The sequence below is a fragment of the Thermobia domestica genome, chromosome 8 (assembly GCF_964235325.1).
Source record: "Thermobia domestica chromosome 8, izTheDome1.hap1.1, whole genome shotgun sequence".
Classification (NCBI taxonomy): domain Eukaryota; kingdom Metazoa; phylum Arthropoda; class Insecta; order Zygentoma; family Lepismatidae; genus Thermobia; species Thermobia domestica.
Genome location: NC_137461.1, coordinates 27,507,258 through 27,532,587, shown reverse-complemented (window position 1 = coordinate 27,532,587; position 25,330 = coordinate 27,507,258). Strand labels below are relative to the sequence as shown.

The following is a 25,330-nucleotide window of genomic DNA, read 5'->3' as shown; positions in this document are numbered from 1 at the left end:
TGCTAGGTATACATGTATTTAGTATCTTGAAGGATACATGAAATATTGGCCACGTGTAATTGTAATACTCTGTTGTTAACAGATAGTATTTGGAAGTGTGAGAGTAAAAATGTGCGTTTCCGGTACTTAACATTTGTCAGCATTTTCCTGTCTTCACATGATAGATATTTTGAGTGACAAGGGCGAGATTAAAGGAAATCATTTATAGACCAATGTCCATCAAATGATGTGTGATTTTTTTTTTTTATCGTAATAGGTCCTCAAACACAAAAGGGATTAAGAGGGAGAGAGAGAGAGAAAAAAAAGTGCTAATGCTTTCTTTTCAGATTGTTTTTTAAAGTGACAAAATCAACAACTTCAAAATTTATATAAATACAACGAACATAGATTGTTTTGTTACTTCCTAACTCCTAACCATCGGTATCAGCCACGTCTTTGGTGAATAAATTTTACAATGAAATCTTTACTGGTTGTCCGTGCATGCTTCGTTCTTTTCGCTTCTGTGGTAAGTACTTATTTGAATATGTTACATATACATAAAACATTCAGTGCACAAGGAAATCAAGTCCACTCTCAAATCATTTTGGACATACGAGGTGTGTTCAAAATGTAGCAAACCTTAGGTTTGGCAAAAATACATTTATTCATTTGAAAATCCGAAACACTAATCCATTTCAAAGTAGTCTCTTTGGTAATGGACACACTTCTCCCAGCACTTCCACAATTCTTGGAAACACTCCTGGAACGCAGTGTTTGGAATGGTGAGCAACTGTGCATCGTATTCCGCATGATGTCCTCTCTTGATTCAAATTGGGTATGTTTTAGTGGCATTTTCAGCTTGGTAAATAACCGAAAGTCCCATGGAGCCATGTAGCGTGAATAGGGAGTCTGATGACACACAGAGGTATTGTGTTTGGCTATGAAAGCCTCGCCATCAAATTTCGCGGACACTCTCCTCAAGCCCAAATTCTCCTTCAAAACTGAATATACCGATCCGATTGAGTGGTTTTCGCTTGAGTATCGCCAAGCTTTTGATTTGATGCCATATCGATGCTCAAGTTTTTCTGTTATTTTACAAAAAAGAAACCGAAATTCGACGACCACTCACTACATGTCTTCACTCGTTGGCCGACTGCCAGGAACTTACGCTTTCTGCGAGAGGGGAAGAATCACGACTGTGCATAAGTGTCCACTCTACATCTACTCTGAAGAAAATCTGCGCTTTACTGGTTTACGCGGTAAAAAAAAAAAAAAAAAAAAAGGTTCGATATTTTTGAACACACCTCGTATTTCATCTTTTAGATCTCTATCTAAAGATTCTTTCAGGACTTAAAACATTCATGTCCAGATATTATAAAAGGTGTTCCATACAGAATGCAACTTTTAAGTGCATAATAACATACAAATTTATTGATATAATTAAGTAATTTACATATTACATATTCACAAATTTTTGCAGTGTAAGCTACCTGTGATTATGTATGCAATATATCACCCAAATGCCCTCCACAACTCTGCAGGCACACTCTGGTTCTTTCGATAAAATTTTCCCTATTTAAATTAAAAGTAGTAGAAAATGACCAATATTAGTGTTGAATTCATAGGTTTCGTGGTCGCTGAGATCAATGGTGAAATTCCAATCTCATGAACTTCCAAATTCACTTCATTCGGCTGCGTGCCGGGGGTCACCGGTGACGAGAATACCGAGACATGTAAAAATAATTAATCCAAAATGACTGATATTAGTGTCAAATCCATAGTTTTAGCGGTCGCTACGATCAATGGTGATACTTTCACATGCGTTGACTTTCAAATATAGTCCCCATCGGCTGAGGGCCTGAGGCGCTTTTTTTTTTTTCAAATTTAGAACCAGAGGTTCTCAGGGAGCGTTTAAAGATATATAAAAGTAGTGGAAAATGACCAATATTTTTTACTTTCGTTATTCAGTTTGTTTATTTAAATACATAGATATTTTATCTGACCCATGCGAAGAACGGATATTTCAGCTAGTATATTAGAAAAATAGATCACTTCCAAAAGGTTCTGATGGTACTTCCATAACGAAAGGTTTCACAAACTGGAATAAAGGTGAAAATCCAAAAGATAATAAACTTTTAAAACATGAACAAAGCAAATCCCATAGAGAAGCTCTTAGTAGTGATTGCGAGGAAAAAAAAAAAAAAAAAAGATTGTACTTCTGTATATTCGTTGCTACACAGAAAGAAGAAAATTTTCAAATGTTAAGTAAGTGACTTTGTAAAGCTAGCATATTTTATGTTCAAGAATGAAATTCCCTATACAACGAAGTATGAACCTCTGATCAACCTTCCTGCACAGCTTTATTCGGCCTTCAACAGCCTATGGAAGTTCTTTCATCTGTCACCGAAAAATCATATAAAGTTAAAAGCATCACAAAGTATCTTGAATGATCCCAATCTGGAGCTTGTCAGGGTAGGAAACAGTCGTTGGGACTTCTCACTTTCGAGGTATCAAGGTCCTTGTTGACAGTTTGACAGATTGAGAGGATTTGTCACCAGAGGCAGGCGAATTGTTGTTAGTCCAGAACAAAGAGCTAACGATCTTATTTTTCGCTATATTGGAAGTGTTTGTAACCAATTGAATCGTTGAGTTCGAAAACCGGTCATCTCCATCGAAGCTAATTTGAGAGAAGTGACAAACAAAACTAAATTAATCAATATGTATTTGATATATAGGGTTATTTTAATTTTTGTATAGTAGAAAGCTGTCAGTTCTACGGTCCGAAAATGAAAACAGCCTTATATTTCAGATGCATATTGACTAATTTAGTTTTGTTTGTCACTCCTCTCAAATTAGCTTCGATGGAGATGACCGGTTTTCGAACTCAACGATTCAATTAATTCCTTGACTCTAATTTTACAGTGCGAAAAACTTACTCCCACATAGCACAAGTACGTCCACGGGATGTCCGAGACTGAGCCCGCAACGGACGACGGGACATCCCGGGATATCCGAATGTGCTCCCGGGACATCCACAGGATATCCGCGGGAGATCCAGATGTCCACTAATATCCCGGGATACGGGATATTCAACGGGACCACGAAGGGACGTCTATTTGTTTTCCCTCGGACCTCCTGCCCCATCTGGGACGTCCCGTGGACACCCTACATGGGAATCCTTCAGGACGTCCCACGCAGGACGTCCATGGGATGTCTTCTCATTGTCCCGATAATCCCGGGAACCGAATGGGATGATTGGGATCAAAATGGGACATCCCAGGGACGTAGTGTGCTATGTGGGACTCTTAGTGACTTACCGATGAAAGTGTCAGTAGCAATCTCTCGTTTGAAGGATATTATGAGTGATTCATTTACTTATTTGGATTCCTAAGCATCAGAAGGAAGTGATGGAAGAAAGTCTGTACGCATTTCTGAAGGCAGATCTTGAAGACTGTGATAAGGTCCATAATGAGGTTGTGCGGCCATATGTGATAGCGTTGCTAGAAAATTTTGATAGAATATTTAGGGATACCAGGATACCGTTTGCAAAATTTCTTTATCGTCCCAAGTGTTCAACTGTGATGATGTTATGCCTATGGACATTGCAATACAAGAACTCAAATCTTTGTGTGACTTTTTTTCTTTGAATTTTGAAGAGTGTGAAACTGAATATAAGTTTTTTTTAAAAAAAAATTAAATTATGCAGAGAAGAATATGAAGTTAAATGATATCTTCTGTAAACTTGAAGTGGATGATATTCGGGACTGTTTTCCTACACTATGACATCTAGCTGCTTATTAAGCGTGTGTCTTATAGGTACCTGCAAAGTTGAAAGATCATTCTCAAGTATGGCACGAATTTACTAAATGAAGACAACAACTTACACCACATCACTTTAGTTCACATATGGTAATATCCATGGAAGATCCTCGTTAACTGGAACTTTTCTATATAAGAAATATAAAAATCTGATATAATGTATCCCAAAGAAGAACTGCACTGTCTTTTAAAACTTAACATATAAAATAAAAATATATATTTAAATATTTAGTTCATGAAAAGGTAAGAACCTTCTAGATTGGTCTTAATATTTTAATAACTGAATAAATATGAATCTTTATCTGATCAAAATATTATTAGTAATAATTCTTGTATATGGAGAAGCTTTTTCCATGTCGACTCAGGAATTATTACTTAAATAATTACTATTTTCTGACCTACATTAATATTACGGAAACTGTTACGAATTATTTTAATTTTAATAAAGAAGTACGTATTCTGAAAATATAATATTAGTTATTTAAGGAGAAGCTTTATATTTCATTCAGATTCCCCCCAAAACTGATGGGACTGGCTAAAGCACTGCTTGCTGCATGACAGCGCTCAATGCCTCATGGCTATTGTTATCAAGGTTGCAGTGCTATATCTAGGCTGTATGGTGAGTACTGATCTCAAAGCCTCGATCTCTTGTTGTAGCATTGACAACAACATACCTGGACTGGAGCATTGTTATGCAGAATGCGAGCTCAACACACAGAGATCGATTCAAATAACTGCCTCCAACGAACTGATGCAGGTAGACAGTTGAAGCTGATACATTATTTCTTCCATAGGTGGCACCACATGCCGTGAATGAGTTAATACCAGTGACACGATATTTCGGTGTGAGTCCAGATACTTTTGGAAATACCGTCGCACTGGGCGAGGCATATTTAAAAATCACGCTAAAACATGTGGTTGGGTACATTTTTATTTTTGAACACTCGTCCAATTCTCTTTAAATTGTCCAAGTTCTTGTTAGCAGCAATACCTGTTGAACATTTCTTGTAACGACGTTCTTCCCATCTATAAGAATGGAGCATAGCTCTTACAAAATTTGTTTCTAAGTTTTAAATTTCTAGTAATACTAAATTTCTAGTAATACATAAACTATTACAAGACCTATTACAAGAAAAAGATCAACGTAGTTATCCCAATGAAGTCCTGATTTTGAAGAAAATCCTAAGATAGGCAATATGCTGCAGTTAGGCAATAGTATACGCAATATAGAGCAAAATAGTCAAAATAGGAAATACAAATTTTGTTCAAATTGAGGCTTCGTTCTCCGCCAACTTCAGCAAATTAATGCTTACCGTACCTCTAACGAACTAACTAACTAACTCACGGATCTGTAGAATCCGGAGAGTTAATACCGCTTTCACAAAAGCTCTCAATTGACTTCTGTCCTCAGCCAACTGGATCTAGTTTCTACTTTGTATTCCTATTTCTGCGAGATTCATCTTAATATTGTTTTCCCATCTGTGCCTAGGTCTATCGTACCTCTAATACCAAGAGAAAGACATTGTCGTACATCTAATATTAAGAAACTGCTTAATATGCATTTGCCTATATCTAGCTACCTATGTAAATATAAATCAAAGTGAGAGCTCCTTCGTGGCTAAGCGGTTAGCGTATGCATCTTTGGTTTCATGTGGTATGCGCCTTTGGTTCCATGTGGTTCGGATTACATGTTAATCAGTAGTTCCCGTCTCATACAGCCTCGCTGCTGAAAGGGACGTTAAACTCAAAAATTACAGTAAGTATGTTTGTGACTTAACTCTTGAACCATCCTACCAATCTCGATAAAATTTTCAACATAGATGAAGTTCGAAGCTAGGATGGTTTTTATCATTAATTCACAGTGAAGGAGGAGACATAAAAATGATTGAAAATTACCGATATTAATATCGAATCCATAGGTTTTTGGAGTCGTTGAGATAAACATATGTTAACTAACGTAACGTCATGCTAGTTTACTACTAGGGCAGTTAATCCATATGAACATATGTTAAAAAAAATATTGTAAATGTAATTTTACAACAGGTTTCCTCTTAAAAAGCTACTAACTTATTACATATCCTAGCTTCAAATCTACTATCAGGCTATCTAAAAGGTAGTGAGACTTTGGAGGTCAAAATTGAGGATTGTGATTTGAGAATAGCATTATGAAATCAATATACATAATTTTGTTTCATGACTTTCTGTCATAATTTTTCCGGCAACACCTCATCTCGTAGCAATAGAGCTTCTGTGGTTTTCTTTGCAAAAAAATTGCGACGCGTGGTTTTCACAACCCTGTTTTGAAACTAATTTAACACAATGCAGGGGAATCTGCAAAGACAGAAACAAACGATAGTCAGACAGCGCCAGGGCTAGGCTATACACTGGATGAATTAAATCCTCCTAGTCAAATTCTCTCAATTTACGTCGAATTGCTACAGATGTATGCAGTCTGGTGTTGTTGACGTGCTATAATCCATATTTTCTGCTGAGTACTAGCATTACAATTTTTTTTTTTTATAATTCACATTTACGTGATCCTAATAAAAACTTTAAAAAAGTCAGAAATTACAATATCTATGTGTATATCGTATGTGATCTAAAGAACTCATTGAATCTTGAATAAATTTGAGAAGCAGGTATGAGTTGACTTCCTTAATAGGCAACAGAAATATTATCCTCCGCAATTCTATGGTTCCCGAGATATGAACTATCAAATTTAGGGTTTGAATTTAGTCAAATTTTCGAAGAAAAATCTAAATAGTATTTAGGTTATTTAGCATTTTTATAAAAGCATCTTTATAATGTGTGTGAATTTAGGGGGGAGGATTCCCGGATCTCCCACAGTGGCGCAAATCTGTCTTCAACATTGGGGGGGGGGGCGGGTAAGACCATTCCTTTTTTTTTTTTTTTTTTTTTTTAAGCGATGTTCAAAATGTTTATGAAGTTTTAAGACAATGCTATGGTGGATTTGGTGGATTTGGGAAGCAGAATTGTCTTCAACAGTAGGAGGTGGGCAGATTTGAGACTTATTCTGGGGGAGATGAGACTCATATTGCGGTATCGTGGGTTTTCTCGGGGTTCTCCCGTTTCCTTCCACTTTCTTCATTCCACCATTTCACTCATTTCTCATTATCACCGTCTCCTTTAGCCTACCCGGCATACCCGTGGGACGTTAAACTTAAAGATTTCATTTCATTTCATTTTTCATATTGCGGTAGATGAATCTGATTTCTGAAGTGAATCTGTTGTATATTATATATATCAGGCGATGTAGATGAAGTGGCAGTCGGACATAAATCACCACATTTCTCCCCAAAAGCACATTTCAAATCGGACTATTGGGGGGAACAGTCCCCCTCAGTTCCAAGATTGAGGGAGACGTGTCCCCCTCCCCCCTGGGATTTGCGCCAGTGATCTCCCCTAACAAACGTGTATCCCCCTCTGGAGGAGAAAAATGTATCCTCCTCTTATCTTTTCATCCGTGGTAAGTGTAACTTTTACCCCTTCTAGATTTTTTTTTCAAAAATCATAAAGATAGAAACAGGGGACAACTTTTATTTTGTGTAGTCAAACTTAAAAAAAAAGCATTTTTATTTCATTTGATTTGATTGAACCCGAGGTTTCCACCAAAAGCGCCTACGGTAACCGCTTAGCCACGTTGGAGCTTGACTTTTATTTGAAATAAAAAAAAAAAAAAAAACATTTTACGAAACTTCTTGCTTTGTAAACTTTTCCTTAGGGCCACACACTTGTCCTTAGAGTCTTGAAATATTTACCTATTCACGCCCAAAAGACATTCCTTTTCGCCGGGAGGAAGCAAAATATATTCAAAAGCAGTGAAAAGGTCGCCAGTATTTAATTCTGTAATTCGGAAATAAAATTTAAAAAAAAATACATGTCGTGTGTCACTGTCACAACATCCTCTCAAACGAGATAATCTGGGTTCACCTACAAATATCTATATATGAAGAGAATATAACAACAACAACAACAACTACTACTACTACTACTACTACTACTACTACTACTACTACTACTACTACTACTACTACTACTACTACTACTACTACTACTACTACTACTACTACACCACTACTACTACTACTAATAATAATGCTATAGCAATACTTGATGATACATGCGAAACAGGGAGAGGATGCTGGCTGGATGCTTATAAGGTAAAATTTATGCCCACCTGCAAAAATATTCAATTCGCACATTATAATAACCTAATGGCTTCTGCAGTATTCACAATAAAAAATTAACAACATTGATCAATGATTCGGTAATTCGTTACCATTAATGAATGAGGATCTTTTTCTTTTTCGAAATTAAGAAACTCAGTAGTTTGATACAAATAATCAACTTTTGTCACTATTTTTAATTACTTTAAATATCTTCCTAGATACCTCGTCGCAGCAACGCTGCTCCCGCCACACCTCCTGTTCCTCCAACCAGCTTGGAGAATGGAACCCAATGGATGGAAGGTAAGTAACCTTCTTTATATTCAGTTGCTACTCAGACCTCATGCTAAGAAATTAAGAGCCTTACGTCGTTTTGACGTATGATTAGCGTCATACTAAAAGCCTGACTACTGCAGGCAACATATGTTAGTCGAACGCTTTAGTATTGCACTAATCACACATCAGAACGACTGTGCATGAGGCCCTAAAAGTTTATTTGCCGTTTTAATTTATTAGAACAAAATGTCGTCTCTTTATTTGAGAAATACAGAGAAATCCACGTATCAACGAAGACCGTTTGCCCCAGGTCCAGCTCTATTCCACAGGGTAGACCAAAAGTCACTAAGGGGTTATAACTGTGAATACCTTTTTTATTATTTATCATTAGTTTCCATTGATACTTCACAGACTTAAAGACCAAGGATGGAAGATTGTTTACACTTATGTGTAGAATATAATCCCAGATAGATGTCCGCCATTATGGGCTTCACACGTATGATCCTTGTGTTGCTCGTGATTCATTACAGGGGTCAACACTTCTCGTCTGAGTGCTTATATTTATGCACGAATATTGTCCTTGAGCTACTGTATTGATTCTGGTTTGTTCACGTACTCTTTGGCCTTCAGATAGTCCCAAAGAAAATAATCAAGCGGATTTAGGTCAAGCAAACGGGAGGGCCAGTTTAATTCTCGAGATGATGCGATGGCCAAAAATGGTCCTAAGAAGCCCAATTAAGGCCCTTGCCGTGTGTGCTGTGGCGCCATCTTGTTGAAACCACATCTCAAGCACTGCAGAACGCACAACAGTTTCAATCATGTTGCGATATCAATCACCAGTCGCCGTTGGCTTCATTATTTTCAAAGAAGCATGGCCCAATGATTATTTCTGACGTCATGGCACACCGCACATTACACTTCGCTGGATGCAGCCTGCACTCATCCATGGCGTGTGGGTTTTTACTGTCCCAAAACCGACAATTTCGTCTGTTAACAAGGCCATTAAGTGAAAAATGTTCTTCGTCACTCATCATCAACTTGTGGATGAACTGACCCGTATGTGTTAGACGGACTCCTACCTGCGATTATATTCCACACTTAAGAGTAAACAATCTCCTGGAAAGTAATGATAAATAAGAAAAAAGTCATTCACAGTTATAACCCTTTCGTAACTTTTAGCCGCCGCTCTGTATGTACAACACGTGCATTTGTACAATATGGGAAGCTTTGGAGGGAATACGGGAAGCGAAAAACTGGCTCAAACTATACAAAATTGAAAAGTATTAAAAGCACATTACTTACAATAGATATTTCTTGTAAGAACGCGGATTCATGGCTACGTTATTTAAACTTACTAATCTGATCTGTCAATCTGCATACTGTATTTCGTTCCACTATTATTGTTTCTGCCTGTAACAGTAGCAAACGGCGAGTGTAGTTTCTCAAAACTAAAACTTGTTTAGGTCTATAATTACTAAAGAACTTTGCGGTAAACAGTAATATCAAATGAGGCTAATTAAACAGATATATGGTGTGGTACGAAAAATGCCGAACAATGAAGTATCTGCAACGAAGTGAATTTTCTGTAATGGATAAGATGAAAAGACTTATGCGGAGAAATACGACGCCATTTCTCTCATGCTTCTGTACATAGTAACGGAGATGTGACCACGAGAATGGTTGCAAACAGAAACACAAGTGACCCACTTGACCGCCCTTACTGCGGTACGTATGAGCTGTCAGAAGTCATGAGCAGAGACGAAGAAACACGAACGTATGGCGTTCGAGAGGGAAGGAGAAACCATGAGACATTGTCAGCACCATTTATTTGACAGTGTGCAGAACATAATGACAATGACCATGACAGAATATCAAAGAGCCACAGAGACTGACATGTGCAATCTAGACTGCCAAAGTGTATGTTCAAATGATGGCAGTCCACTGCGATACAAGCATCGAGACTCACAAGCAAAGATCGTTCCACAGAATGTAACACTGTATGCAGAATAGCTCTACAGGCTGCAGTAATGCGTTGTTGCATATCATCTGGTGTTGTTTCCACATCCCAGTAGACAATGTCCTTCAATTTATCCTAGAAAGTAAAGTCTAACGACACAAATCTGGAGAACTATCCGGCCATTTGACAAGTCCTCCCTGTCGTATCAACCGACTGGGAAATATATTATTCAAAGATGCTATAATGCGTCGTGCGCTGTGAGCTAGGCATACGTTATGTTAATATCACATTTCCCTCCTTGTCTGAAGTGGTATTTCCTCTAATATGTAATGTTGGCAGTTCATTTTCTAGGAAGCGTATGTATCGATCAGCATTCGGTGTCCGATGTATGGAAAAGAAAAGCCGAACGAGATGTTCATCCACTTTCTACACCAGACGTGAATATTCCAGCACTCTGGCGAAGCCAGTTTGAATTTGCTACCGACCAATAGTGCATGTTCTTAGGTTAACGTTTCAATGATTGGTAAAAGTTGCCTCGTCAATGAATAGGATATCCGACAAATCTGGACTGTTGTGTCGTAACACCCACTGTAAAACCGAACTCTATCACAATCATTCCTATGTAGTTCCTGATGGATGGAGATCGGATATACAGTAGATGAAACAAAAGTGTATGCAGAATGCGTATAAGACCCTATGACACAGATAATCATCCCTGGCAATATCACTAGAGCTAATTAGTGGATTTACTTAACAACGGCTAGAACATTTGTTACACCCACCTCACCGGTACCGGCAATTGGTTTGTTCTGCACACATTGTTGCGGTGTTTCACTTCAAGTGACCTTAATTTCACGAAGAGCTTACCACAAAGATTTCACGATGTCTGGCTTCTCTCCGGATATCTCTCTGCGTACACTCGGCAGACTTCTGAAATATCTTTCTTGCATTCTCTAAAGATCAAGATCACGTCGAGTTTTTCTGCGTTTTAACACCATCGTCTTTGCTCTTACCACTACAACTACCTGCTATGAACTAGCACAATCTTTAAACTTGTTCCACGTCAAGCAATGCTCTGTCAGGCACCTCAGACTTCATGCGTTTATAATTTAGGGATTTAGGATTTAGATTCCTGGCTTTCTGCATTCTATGGCCATGTTAGCCCTTCACGTATGAGGGATGACGTACCTCTTCGATCACACTATCCGGACAAAGGGAAGAAAGAAAGGATTGGGGAGGGAAGGAAGTGGCCTAGGACTTATATGTTAGGTACTACCCAGGCATTTGCCTGGTGTGAATGAGGAAAACCCATGAAACTTCATTCAAGATTGCTGGCCTGACAAAGCTTTTTACACCTTTTCGACCAAATGCCCCCACTGGGACAGAAGGCATACGTATCGAAGTACTGACAGTCAAGTGCAGCACTTGTCTTTCTGCTTACAACCATTCCCATGGTTATACCTCCGTCATTATGTGCAGTAGAAGCATGAGATAGACGGCGTTGAATTTCTCCACGTGTACCCTTTCATGTCATTCATGTATTTTGCCTACCGTTCCATTAAAAAAGAAAAAGATTTAGTTTCGGATGCGCCATTTGTTGATGTTTTTCCTACCACACCATACCTCTGTTTGACGAGTCGTTTTTGAAGTACTACAAAAGCGATTCGTCAACTAGAAAAGGTCCTACTGCAACTGAAGATCACATTACTCTTTATCCTGTGAGTTCCAATCATTTTAATACTCATTATAATATCATTATCATTATCATAATAATACCTCCGACTTAAATATTAATGAACAATAATGTATTAAACTATTTATATCCTATTGTAACTGAAAATCATATTATCTTTTTATCTCGTTATCTTTTCTCTTCTTAGTTTCACCAAATAATTCTAACACTATCCACATACAGAAGACAACTTCTGAAATAATATTACTAGGTATCCTTTCTCATGTATAACTTTCTATATATACAGGGGTGCCCACAAGGGGGGCTATGACGCAAAGTGCGTCATTGGAATATTTGGGGGGGTAAAAATCTGTATAAATATGTTTGAGGGGTGTAAAAATTAATCGAAAAGATTTTTTTCATGGAAGAACCTACGGATAGACAATTGGGGGGGTGCGTCATGGACATAAGGGGGGTGGGCACCACTGATATATATGAATGTAAAGAACAATATATACCTATTTCTTGTCACCTTCTCTTTACAACTAACTAATTTTATATATCCTTCTTCATATTCAGCTTCAATTCCCTTACATATCTATATCGTAATGCCAGTGTTTATACAGAGCAAGTCAAAATGATGAATCCGATTTCAGAAATTTATTCCGTAAAATCTAGTAAATGTATGTTTTGTGAGACCTATGTTAAGAAAGGCAAATTGTCAAAGTTTTCTTCAAACGTAATTACAAGTGTTTTACGTGAGACCTCGCGTAACACAGCACACATCAAGCCGATAGTCTAGCTTCTGCCAATTTTTTTTGCAGCATGTTACGGTCAATCTCAAGCCAGTCGATTTTCGTTTCACAGATGCAGCCTGTATCTCTGAAATGTTCATATCACTTTCTAGTAGATGGATATCTCCGATATTTGGTATGAAAATACCGTTTCAAACTCATCACAGACTTGTTTACATAATAATCAAGCATACAGAGACATCTCTGATCTCCAGTCAACGCAGGCTTTCTTAACTGCTCGCTGCTGACTCTGAGCGGTAGAAAGTAGAAACACTCTCTGTGGAAATTAAAGTTTGAAAGTTAATCTTGTGAAGCACATGTCTCATAATAACGTATTGTGTTTATTATATTTCATAGAATAAATTTTTGAAATCGAGTCCATCACTTTGACTTGCCCTGTATATGTAAATAAATAAAGATTAGGAAGTGTTTATAATGTCATTCCTTCATAGTTAGACGTTTACTTAATGAAGACAAACCTTAATTGAAGAAAACAAAGATTTTTTTTCACCTCCGTGAAGAATATTATGTCTCCGATTATTGGCAACTGTGATATTAATTTCGAAAATGTATTTTTTGCTAGACGAATTATTATTATTATTATTATTATTATTATTATTATTATTATTATTATTATTATTATTATTATTATTATTATTATTTCTTTCTCCCAGATGCGCCTCCTGGAAGCTGTAATCACTCAGAGGAACCAATCAGAGTAAGTAAGAAATACTATCCAGATTCTTTTCTTCTCAATAGTGCATGAGTTGTTGTGTAATTGTAACACAATAAATAACTTAATTTCTCGGACACCTACAAACAATGGATCGAAAATTAACATAATTATTTCCTAACAAAAGTCTGACTAATCTTTTTTCATGGAAGAATGTAAATTTTTAGATTTTGATCTTCTAATCTTGTGTGCAGACTTCTAGTCTGATATAACTGAAATACGTTATTTTTCTTTATTTGCTGACAGATCAAACGGCAAATGGACATGAACCAAGCAAAAGACATGTTCCAGCAAGGAATGAACCAAGCAAAGCAAATGGCTGAACAAGGCACCCAAATGTTTCAGGAAGGAATGAAACGAGTGGGAAATTTGTCGTCTGAGATTGGTCAGCAATTTGGTCAGGCTGCCCAACAGGCACAAAATATGGGCAACCAATTTAAAGACATGGCCCAGTCTGCAGGTAAGCTTTTAAAACACAGTCGATAGTGTTAAACGTTTTGTAAGTTGAAAACATTTAAGAAAGTCTACGTATTCGGAAAATAACTCAAATAAAAGTACACTTTTTAAACCTATGTATTTATATGGATTGACAAGATCTATGATCATTGAGGTCTCGGGTCGATGGTCGGTGTAGAGCCTCGAAAAATTTGAACTCATTACGGTGGTTTGGATTTCACCTTAAAACTGTCCATGTCTCGTATAGCATCGGTACTGAAAGGGAAGCTAAACTCTAATCCAACCAATATCAATAATACTTGTAATTCAATGAAGTACATAAGGTTGACGTTTCACTATAATCAAATTGAATTAAGAATTCCATGGACTTAATGATAAGTTGTATATACAGGGTGCTTAAAAGCAATATCGACAACGTTTGGCAGGTGATTCTTGACACCAAGATAAGACAGAAAGTATAGATCAACCTGGGTTCACAAATGCTTCCTTTCAGAGTTATAGGCTGTCGAAAACCTAAAAAAAAGAACTTTAAAGGTCCATAGCTCCAAAACTATGGAGCCTATCGTAGTCGGGTCAAGACTTTACTTAGGAACTAATATGTGTTCTATCCAAAAAAAATACATGCTTCAGAATCCTGCGGCACTTCCGCAACAATTTTTATAGAGGTAGTTAGTGAGTACTTCAGATTATATTTCCGTAGCCAAACTGCCTGTACAAAAATTGTTGCGTGAGTACCTTAGGATTCTGAAACATGTATTTTTAGATAGAGCACATATTAGTTCCTAAGTAAAGTCTTGACCCGACTACGGTAGATCCCATAGTTTTGGAGCTATGGACCTTTAAAGTTCATTTTTTCATGTTTTCGGCAGCCTATAACTACGAAAGGAAGCATTTGTACACTCTGACGTTGTCGGTGTTATTTTGAAATACCCTATATATCAGTGTTAGGATTACGTAAACCACCGTTAGGAGCAAGGATGTTATAAAATAGAGAATCTGCCCACTCGTGAAGCCATACGTCACAGTTTCGCCACACCTACTCTGCCCACTCCGCGCCACTAATATCGCAATATTTCGAGCCAACAATCATGGCGGAAACGAGCGTAGCCAATCAGACGTTCCGGCTCAGACGATGCTTGTTTTTTTTTTTTTTTTTTTTTTTGTTGCTTCATTGAGTTCATATGTTGAAGATACGTATGGGCAGATCCTCTATTTTATAACATCCTTGGTTAGGAGTCACTCTTAGGAATATTGTGTCACTGTTAAGAGACTGTGTGTCACTGTTGAGAGAATATGTGTTCTTGTTAAGAGAACGTGTGTCACTGTTAAGAGAATATGTGTCACTGTTAAGAGAAGTATGTCACTGCTAAGAGAATGTGTCACTGTTAAGAGAAGTGTGTCACTTCTAAGAGAATATATGTCACTGTTAAGAGAATGTGTGTCACTGTTAAGAGAAGTGCGTCACTGCTAAGAGAATATGTGTCACTGTTAAGAGAAGTGTGTCACTGCTAAGAGAATGTGTGTCACTGTTAAGAGATACGTGTCTCTGTTAAGAGGATTGTGTCACTGTTAAAAGAATGTGTATCGCTGTTATGTGGATGCTCTTCACTGTTAGGAGTATAGTCAGGAATTAGTGTCACTGCTAGGATTATGTTTGCCATAATTAGCAGAAATTAAACAAAGATAGTACGTGATAATCTGGTACTTAACATCGTATATTATTCATAAACCAGTATAGAATTTCTATCAACATTAAGAGAAATCAAGGAAAGGCGAATAATTCTCTTTATCCTGGATTACTCTTACAATTTGTTTGAACAACCTTGAGGAAAACTCGTGTCTTTCCTTTCGAGATATATACCGCGGATAACATCACCAAAGTGACACGCGTTAGTCAAACTCTTACAGTTAGTACGCCACTAAAACCACTTTGCATAGTGTGCAATGTGTATAACATCTTGAATTAATTCGGAATCGTCAAAAAAAGTTGTAAAGTTGGTAAAAGTAGATATTGTTAGTTTACAAGTAGTACTTGCAAAATCCAAGTAAGAGGAAAACGGGAAATTCTTTCTGATTCTTTCATAATAACATAACGCAAAAAAATGTCTTAACCATGCTTTCTAACTTCAGTTTAGAATACGAGATTACGAATACTAAAGACAACCATAAAGAAATTAGGACTTAATGGGTTAATCTAAGTAAATTTTAGTAGTAGGTATGGTTAGGGTTGCCAACTGCCCGGTATTTTACCGGACAGTTCAGTTTTTGATACTGGCCGTTATTCTGATAAAGACTTGTATACAAACAAGAAAATTGTTGATCTCCCTTGTGACTGTCCGGTTAGTTAAACGTGTTCTTTGCGGTAGACGTTTACGGTGTCGGTTTACGGTGTTAGTTAAACGTGTCGGTTGCCAATCATCCGATATGTTACCGGACAGTTCGACTTTTAACCTGCTTGTCCGGTGTTCGGTACGACCTCAAAACCGGATGTTAAATGTCCAGTAATCTTTCCTCTTACTAATTATATTCTCTGTTCTATTCAGATTATTTTGGAGTGACGAAAGTAATCGTTTGTCGATGAACATAGTTAAAGCAGAGCTTATAATTAGCTTTGATATCGACTTGTCGTGAGCGGAATTTGCTGAAGAATTGAAGGCAGAATAATTTACTGAACTTATCAAAACTGCTAAAAGTCAACAAAGGTACTGTATATTAACAAAAGAGCGCGGCTAACACTGCTTCATCTTCAGCTACATCTTCCAATTAAATAATGCATCCAGAACCAGTAAAAGTATGCAGACATTATGAGACATTACCGGCCTACTTACTTTTCAAGTATTTTTTGTGCATGCCACAATTATATTGTCAATTATATTTGCTTTCCTGTGTTAATTACGTTGTATTTTTGATATCACATTACAAAATTTAAATGTGCCCACTCATCCAAAACTGAAATAAGTAAGTTTAATAAATGCTTCAAAAGTAACTAAAGTTAATAAATTCGGACTCCGTATCGCATAATTTTATGTGAAGTAACCACTTTCAGATTGTTCATATTTTTGGCGAGCAATCTGTCCACATGTCGCAATCTTAGGTGTATACGTAATTCAGGAGTGTGTCCGTTTTTTCCATTTTCAAAAGTTGACAACCTTAGATATGGTTTATTTCCAATTAGTAAGGAAAATTCATCAGCTAGGTTTACTATTTTACAGTGTCACTATGTTTACTATGTGTACAACGTTTTCTATGTTTACTGCATTTACTATGTTTGCTGCATTTACTATGTTGACAGTGTTTATTGTGTTTCTTACGCTTGCTATGTTTACAGTGGTTGATATGTTTATCTTACTAGTTTTCAGTTGAGTTTTAATACAATTTTGAAGTGTCAACTCAAACAAGTTTTACATATATTTCTTAAAATATATATTTCCTTTCTTTTACCTTTTTAAAAATATTTTTTCTGTACTTAATGTTTCTGAAAACATTCTCTGAAATCTAACGCTCTTATTACTTTTTTTCGTTTGATTTTAAGGTTTGAACATCAGGAGGAAGCGTTCAGAAGAAAGAGTAAGTACCGCTATAATGTACAGTAAAACCTGTCTATGTTAGGCACTATCTGGAAATAAACCAAATAATATAAAATAAGTATAATTAGAAGGGAAATGATATGAAATCTTAACGTCCTACGATTATGCTCTTTAGGCTAAGGGGGGATGATTTAGGTCAGTGAAGGATAATGGAAGGATTTGTAGAATGAGAATGTGGGAGGAAAACGAGAGTACCCGAAAAAAACTACGGATACGATGTTCCACCACAAACTTATTTGGCCGAGAATCGAACCAGAGACCCCACACATCAGAGGTAAGCACTTTACCACTGAGCTACCGTGCTCCCTATTTGGAAGTAAGAACTAATCGTGGATCAGGGGGCATAGTGGATCAGTGGTTGAACGTTCACCTCTGGTGCATGGGCTCCCTGGTTTGATCCCAGCCCGCGCCGGTGATGGACAAACACCGTGTTTGTCGGTTTTCTCGGGGTTCTCCCGTTTCCTCCCACTTTCTTCATTCCAGCAGTTCACTCATTTCTCATCCTCACCGTCTCCTTTAGCTTAGCTGGCATAAGCGTGGGACGTAAAACTGAAAGACGTAAAACTAAAACTGAAACGTAAAACTATATTATAGATCATCCTAACTATTTCTATTGCAGCTAGTAATTATTATTTAGAATTACAAGGTTGTTCCAAAAGTTCGTAAACACATGCAAAAACTCGAAATTTTATGCAATTGTTAAGTGTTTTGTGTGCTTATATCGTGATAGTGGTGCTCTTCTTTTGTGTATTCCAGATGGCAATTGATAAAATGGAGCTGCGAGTTTTGATTCGCTACTGCTGGAAGCGAGGACTCTCAAACAGAAAAGCTGCAGAAGAGATTTGTGCTGCCGAAGGTGAAGGAACAATTCCATATGCTGCGATCAGACAAGCGATGGGTTAAGTAAGGGCAAGAAACACCGTCAGTTCCAAAACAAGATCGCTTCGGCAAGAAAGTTATGTTGTGCGTGTGGTGGAACTTTGAAGGAATCGTGCATTTTGAGTTGGTTCTGAATGATCGTGCCGTCAATGCCGAACTTTACTGTCAGCAACAGAAGCGGGTCTACGACAAGTTGAAGCAAAAGTCCCCGACTGTGATCAACCAAAAGCGCGCGTTGATGCAGCAGGACAATGTAAAGCCACACACCGCCAGGAAGACCAAAGACAAGTTTGCAGAGCTGGACGGCGTTGAAGTTTTGCCACATCCTGCATACATTCCGTACTGTACTTCATCAGATTGCGGCCTTTTCCGCTCAATGCAACACTTTCTGAAGGGTCGCCGATTCGAATCGTTTGATGAAGTCGCGGAAACGTGTCAAGAATTCTTTAATTAGAAGCCGGCTGAATGGTACTTTGACCAGATCCGAATGCTTGCAGTTCGATGGCAGAAAGTCTTAGAACATGATGGTCTTTATTTTGAGGAATAATGTTTGGTATGTAAATACTTGGCGAATAAAATGTCAATTGTTAGCAAGTGTTTACGAACTTTTGGAACAACCTTGTAGTTTTTATTTTATAAATAAAATATGATAAGCATTATTTCTGCAATATAAAAACATCGAATGTAATAAGCATTTTGGTTTGCCGTTTGCAGACTGTTTTAGATTTATTTCCAAATATTTATAGAATGCTACTTATTCTAGCTAGTTTGGTGGCTAGCATGTGCGTTTTTGGTGTATATGGTCCCGGGCTTGATTGACGGTAAGAGCAATGAATTTTGAACGTATTACGGAGGCTTGAATTCTATCTTTAACTGTGAGGCCATGTCTCATATAACCCTAGTACAGAAAGGTGGTGTTAAACTTCAACTAAACTAGGACTAAACTAAAGTAAATTAAGTAGAAAAGGCTTCGGAACATTCTTTCTCCCACTTAATGACGATTGATGCAGATAAGATCGTCAGTTCCAGGTAATACTCAGAACATCCACACCCCTCTACGCAATGAAACACCAAAACAACTCGTTGTGCATTTTGAAAACAACTACATTCGACTTGTTTAACGATTTTGATCAGCAAGGAACTGATTTAAAGATACTTGTCCTGTATTTTTAATTTTTTTTAAGCACTGCAAAGTGAATCTGATCACCATTTCTTCTAAATTTTCTGCAAGTTCCCTAAAAGAAAAAGGGTTCGAAGACGTGAAGAAAAGATTACCTCTAAATCCGACTAGATTGAGCTACAAAATGTCTTCCAAAATAAAAATAAAATCTCATGGGAATTCTTAACATTGCTCTTCTATTTATACACTCACCGACAGAACTAAGCATTGAGAGTATTACCTTATGTTGTATCCTTAACAGACTTTTAAAAAGGAGATTGTTCTCATTTCGATGTTGAACGTACATGTATATATGTTGTAGATATATTCACACATAACTCAGACAGAAGTTCACCAATTTTAATGCTTCTTTTTATCGTGAAAGAGTATACTTTCTTGCAGATGATGATGAAGATGATACGATTAATATAGCTAGAAACAAAGAAGGAATATATGAGATGATTGACAAAATAATTGATACTACGAAAATGTATGGAATGGTCAACATTGAAAAACCGTAACTCATCTCGTGACTTCGCGCCATTACAGGTCAGAGTAGAACAAAGACAACTTGAAGAGGTCGATCATTTCAAGTATCTGAGACGAGAGACGTTTACTGCACCAACGAAATGAGATGAAGGATTGTTATAGCCAAAGAAGTATTCAACAAGAATAAATCACTCTTCACTAGCAGCTGGTTAATATTGGAGTTAGGAAGAAGTTGTTCAAGTGCTATATATGAAGTATTGGACTGTAAGGTTCGGAGACTTGAACATTTCCGAAGTTAGAGAAGAAATATTTAGAGGGCTTCGAAATGCGGTGTTGGAGGAAGATGGAGAAGATAAAATGGACAGAGAGAGTAACAAACGAAGATGTTTTGAAACAGATAGGGGAGAAGAGGACACTTTTAGCCAACATCCTTCAATTGGAAGATCAATTGCATTGGACACATCTTGCGAAGAAATCGATTTCTTCGTATCGCCATAGAAGGAAAGATGAAAGGAAAGCGAGGAATAGGAAAAAGAACATGATCAATGGTTTGAATAAATAGAAGAAAATATTAAGAGCTAAAAGAGGAAGCTGAAAGATCGAGAAACGTGGAAGAAACATTTCCAGGTCCAAACCTAAAATTAAAGAAAAAACTCATTAATTCCAGGACCTGCTAAAAGGTAGAATGCTTACTAGTAATAATAACTTCCTAGTGGTCCCATTTCTGTAGACTCTAATAGAAACATTTTGAGTTAGACCAAGAAATATCTTAAGGTTGGTTTAAAGGGACAAGTTTTGCCGATAGATGTCACTACAGTTTTCGTATATCTCTTATGTATTTTTTACCTTTCACGAAAATTCACGATTTCTCTTACATATTTCAACCTAGAGACTTAAAATTTTTAGAGAAGGAACTTCATAACCTAGTAAAGGCAACAATCCGTGCCGATTTTTTATTTAGAATTTTCTTCATTGTTGGAATGGCTTGATTGTTGAAATAGATATTCAGACCTTTAACAATATAACTGTTTCAACAATGAAGAAAATTCTAAACAAAAAATTGGCACGGGTTGTTATTTTCAATAGGTTATGAAGTTCCTTGATAAAAAAATTTGAAGTCTCTAGGCTGAAATTTGTAAGAGAAATCGTAAATTTTCGTGAAAGGTAAAAAATATAAAAGAGAGATATGAAGACTGTAGTGACATCTACCGGCAAAGCTTGCCCCTTTACATCAATCTTAATGAATACAGTGTTGAAAACGGTTAACACTTCTGCTGAAAAAAAAAGTTTTATAATCATTCAAGAAGTTATCTTCAATGGAGAAGCTTTTCTTTTTTCTCCCTTCGGCTTACTGACTCCTGAATCATATTAACAGTACAAGATGATCTGAAAGAGATCCTAAGAAATGAAGCTTACATAAGAGTTCAGCATACAGAGGCAAATGTAATATTAACAGCATAGGAGTAACAATGCGTCAAAATGAGGGACAATTTTCGAAGACAAGAAGATTTACAGAGTAATATGTAATGACATGCCTTTTCAGGAAATGCAGGATTACAAAAATGAGGCTAGAAAGTTGTCCAATTTAGAGAAGTGATCAACTAAACAGCTTTTACTGCATTTAAAATCAGGGTAGCCCGTAATTATGTATGTGATGTTGCGATAAAGAAGTTCAGTTCAAAGACTGCGGTAAAGAAACTAGCAACATAACCTGAATATAAAATTAAATATAAACACATTATTCTCATACCTTTCCTTACAATAATTTCCATGGCATGGTCCATCGCACCATCCAAATCAATACATGCCTTTAGACTAAGAGCAACATTGTCACAAGCCAGGCCGGTAGCAGCCCAAAAATTTAGGGGGAGCAGAAGTTAGGGGGGGGGGCGATCCAACCATACTATAGTTCATCACCATATTATAGTTCATTTGCAAGCCTACCGTGAAAATTTTAGGGGACCGGTAAAAATTTAGGGGGGGGCGGCACCCCTAGACCCCCCTTGAATACGGGCCTGTCACAAGCAGCTTGACAGACCCGTACTGATATCCGTGAAACTCTACTGTGATAGCTTCCTGTAGTACGGCCAAATTGCGTATTTGATGTTCATGTACTTTGTCCTTTAAAACAGCCCATAAAAAAGTAAAGTTGTGGCTAATCGGGAGATCGAGTTGGCTACTTCATAGACCCACGTCGACCAATCCAGCTTTTCGGGAACGTTTCGTTCATCACTCTCGCAATGGTATGGTATAGTGTGGCCGTTAAGTCCAGTGACCGTTATTCCCACTTTCAGGCTACCTAGTCTTGCCGTAAAAAAACTTTTTGTCCAGAATTAAAAATACTACAGTCAGTCAAACACCATATACCTAACTATAGAATACTCTTAAAAATCAATATCTCGTACCATTTAAGGAACAATCGAGAAGTTCGATCCAATATTGAGAGTGAGTTGCTCATTTGAATCTTTCCTATGCCCACTTAAATTTCAGGATCAAGTAGGATCATAACAGGCCGTAGAAATCTTCATTAGCAATTATCAATAAGCTTAATATTTCGCAATATGAGAAATATTTGACTAATCTTTCCAATGTTCAAGAGAAGCATCTTCTACCAACTTGAAATCATAATGCTATAATCTCAATCATTTCCGGAAAAGTCCGAAGTATGTGTGTATGTTTGTGTTTTTCAAATACGACTTTTCGTTTTCAGACTAAAAGACAGAGTGGAATGGGCAACAGCAATGGCGTGTTTACTAAGATGGGAGGAGGTATCTTTGGAATGGGAACTTTAGGCCAAGGACGGAATCAAACAGGGCAGGCTGGAGGACAAACTGGCCAGCCTGGAGGACAAACAGGACAACCTGGAGGACAAACTGGCCAACCTGGAGGACAAGCAGGGCAGCCTGGAGGACAAACTGGCCAACCTGGAGGACAAACAGGACAACCTGGAGGACAAACTGGCCAACCTGGAGGACAAGCAGGTCAGCCTGGAGGGCAAACAGGCCAGCCTCGAGGACAAAGGGGACAAACTGGTGGACAAGTAGGGCAACCTGGAGGCCAAAGGGGACAAGGAACAGTTGGAAATGCCACCAACCAGGGGCAGGGACAATTCCAGCCTTCAGGTAAGTTTAAAATTTACCGCGAATCTGAACTACTCCCGTTAACTTGTTTTATATCTACACGTCATTGGTTTCTACCCTATTGATTTAAAGAAAAAGTAATTATTCTTTTGTCTTTGAAATGAACAGGAATTTTAAGGATTTTTAAAACTAATTTATTAAAAATTATTTCTCCCTTCCTTATTTCGAGGAAATTAAATCTCATATAATTTTAATATTTTAAAATTAAATTTAATTAGGTAGGCCTATTATTAAATGCACATAATGTAAATATATTTTGAGAAAAGAAAAAAGAGTTTTGACTAGACTTGCAGAAATCAGTAAAATTAAAACCATAAAAATTCTGGTTATTTCAAACAGAACAAGAGAAGTGATTAAAATTCTAATTTGTTTCCAAGAAAACAAGATAAGGAATTAAAATTCCAGTTCACTTCAAAGAAAATAAAATAAACTATTAAAATCAGTTCATGTCAAAGAAAACATGACAAGCTATTAAAAATTCCAGTTCATTTCAAACAAAACAAAAGAGGCGATTAAAATTCCAGTTCATTTCAAAGAAAACAAGAGAAGCAATTAAAATTCCAGTTCATTTCAAAGAAAACAAGAGAAGCAGTTAAAATTTCAGTTCATTTCAAAGAAAAGAGGAGAAGCAATTAAAAAATTCCATTCATTGCAAAGAAAACAAGAGAAGCGATTAGAATTCCACTTCATTTCAAAGACAACGAGAGAAGTAATTTAAATTCCAATTCATTTCAAAGGAAACAAAAGAGAGGCTATTAAACTTCCAGTTCATTTTAAAGGAAATAAAATAAGCGATTAAAATTCCACTTCATTTCAAAGGAAACAAAAGAAGCGATTAAAATTCCAGTTAATTTCAAAGAAAACAAGAAAGACTGTTAAAATTCCAGTTCATTTCAAAGAAAACAAGAGAGACTGTTAAAATTTCATTTAATTTCAAAGAAAACAAAAGAAATGATTAAAATTCCAGTTCACTTTAAAGAAAACATGAGAAGTGATTAAAATTCCAGTTTATTTCAAAGAAAACAAGAACAGCTATTTAAATTCCAGTTCATTTCAAAGAAAACAAGAGCAGCTATTTAAATTCCAGTTCATTTCAAAGAAACCAAGAGAAGTGATTTAAATTGGAGTTCATGTTCAAGAAAACAAGATCATCGATTAAAATTAAAGTTCATTTCAAAGAAAAAGTAGTTCATAGTATAGTTCATTTCACATATAAATCCATGGGTTAAAGGTCTCAGATAGCGTAGGTACCCAATACAATTAATCAATTAGGTATTTATGTGTTTTATATCGGACACTCACACTCATTATTTTCTATAATGAGGATAGTTTTTTGAAGTTAGGATGTACGTACATGCATCATCATGTAGAAGTCAAATAAATTTTACAAATTTACATCTATTGAGTGATGACCATAGGCGGGTTGCAACGGATGAAGAGTTGTTTGCCCCCAGTGGATTCAGGGACCAGTGATGTAAAAGCCCAAGTCCGTTCATAAATAAAACCAAAGTTATTCTGCATTCACTGTTCCTTAGGAATCCGTACTGAATCCGCCCCTGGTAGTGGCGAAAGACAATCGGTAAAAATAGAACAATGAATTACCAGAAAATGCATAAGATAATAATTTCAAACTTATCATCGTTTAATTGTTTTCTTTTTTAGGTGGTGCAAGATATGGTCGATCTCTCCGTCGAGTAAGTGTTTCTTTACTTTTTGATTCGTTACTTTTTCTCTTTATCAACATCTGTGCGTGTAAAACTTTTCAAGTGTAGCCCCAAGGTGCAATTTAACGAATTTCATTAGCGGTTGTAAGACTTCTTTGTTGTGGACTGTAATTCTGCCCAGCGCTTGGACCCTATCTATTTTTATCTTTACATCATTCACTATCAGGGCCGGATTTAGGGGTGTGCACTGGTGCACGTGAACCCCCCACTTCGTTGAAAATATACTCTATCAAAATTGAAAAGCTAGCAGTGAAAATGGCCACACTATCTGAAGCTTTCTGCAGTCATGTTTCCGCTTGGGACTTACACGAAAGCAGAGTTTTGCAAAAGCAAAGCAATAGTTAAGTCGATTTTCTAAAGGTTGAAGAAAAAGAATTCACTAAGCAAAACAACATTCCTCATTCACACCACAGATACCTAAAGGGATTTTAAAAATTCAAATTTAATTCAAATGTAGTAGTATTTACTGGTGCACCCCC

The 25,330-nt window shown here is 36.9% G+C and overlaps 1 protein-coding gene across 1 annotated transcript in view; it reads left to right on the top strand.

Moving 5' to 3' along the window:
* The first annotated feature begins 390 nt into the window (after nucleotides 1-390).
* LOC145691601 (uncharacterized) overlaps nucleotides 391-25,330 on the top strand; it is a 49,328-nt gene continuing 24,388 nt past the window's right edge. The window contains exons 1-7 of the mRNA XM_081767004.1: nucleotides 391-505; nucleotides 8,207-8,288; nucleotides 13,359-13,402; nucleotides 13,664-13,877; nucleotides 17,406-17,440; nucleotides 22,698-23,109; nucleotides 24,790-24,821. Of these exons, the coding sequence (XP_081623130.1) occupies nucleotides 455-505; nucleotides 8,207-8,288; nucleotides 13,359-13,402; nucleotides 13,664-13,877; nucleotides 17,406-17,440; nucleotides 22,698-23,109; nucleotides 24,790-24,821 (870 nt within the window). The 5' untranslated portion in view covers nucleotides 391-454. The remainder of the gene's footprint in view (nucleotides 506-8,206; nucleotides 8,289-13,358; nucleotides 13,403-13,663; nucleotides 13,878-17,405; nucleotides 17,441-22,697; nucleotides 23,110-24,789; nucleotides 24,822-25,330) is intronic.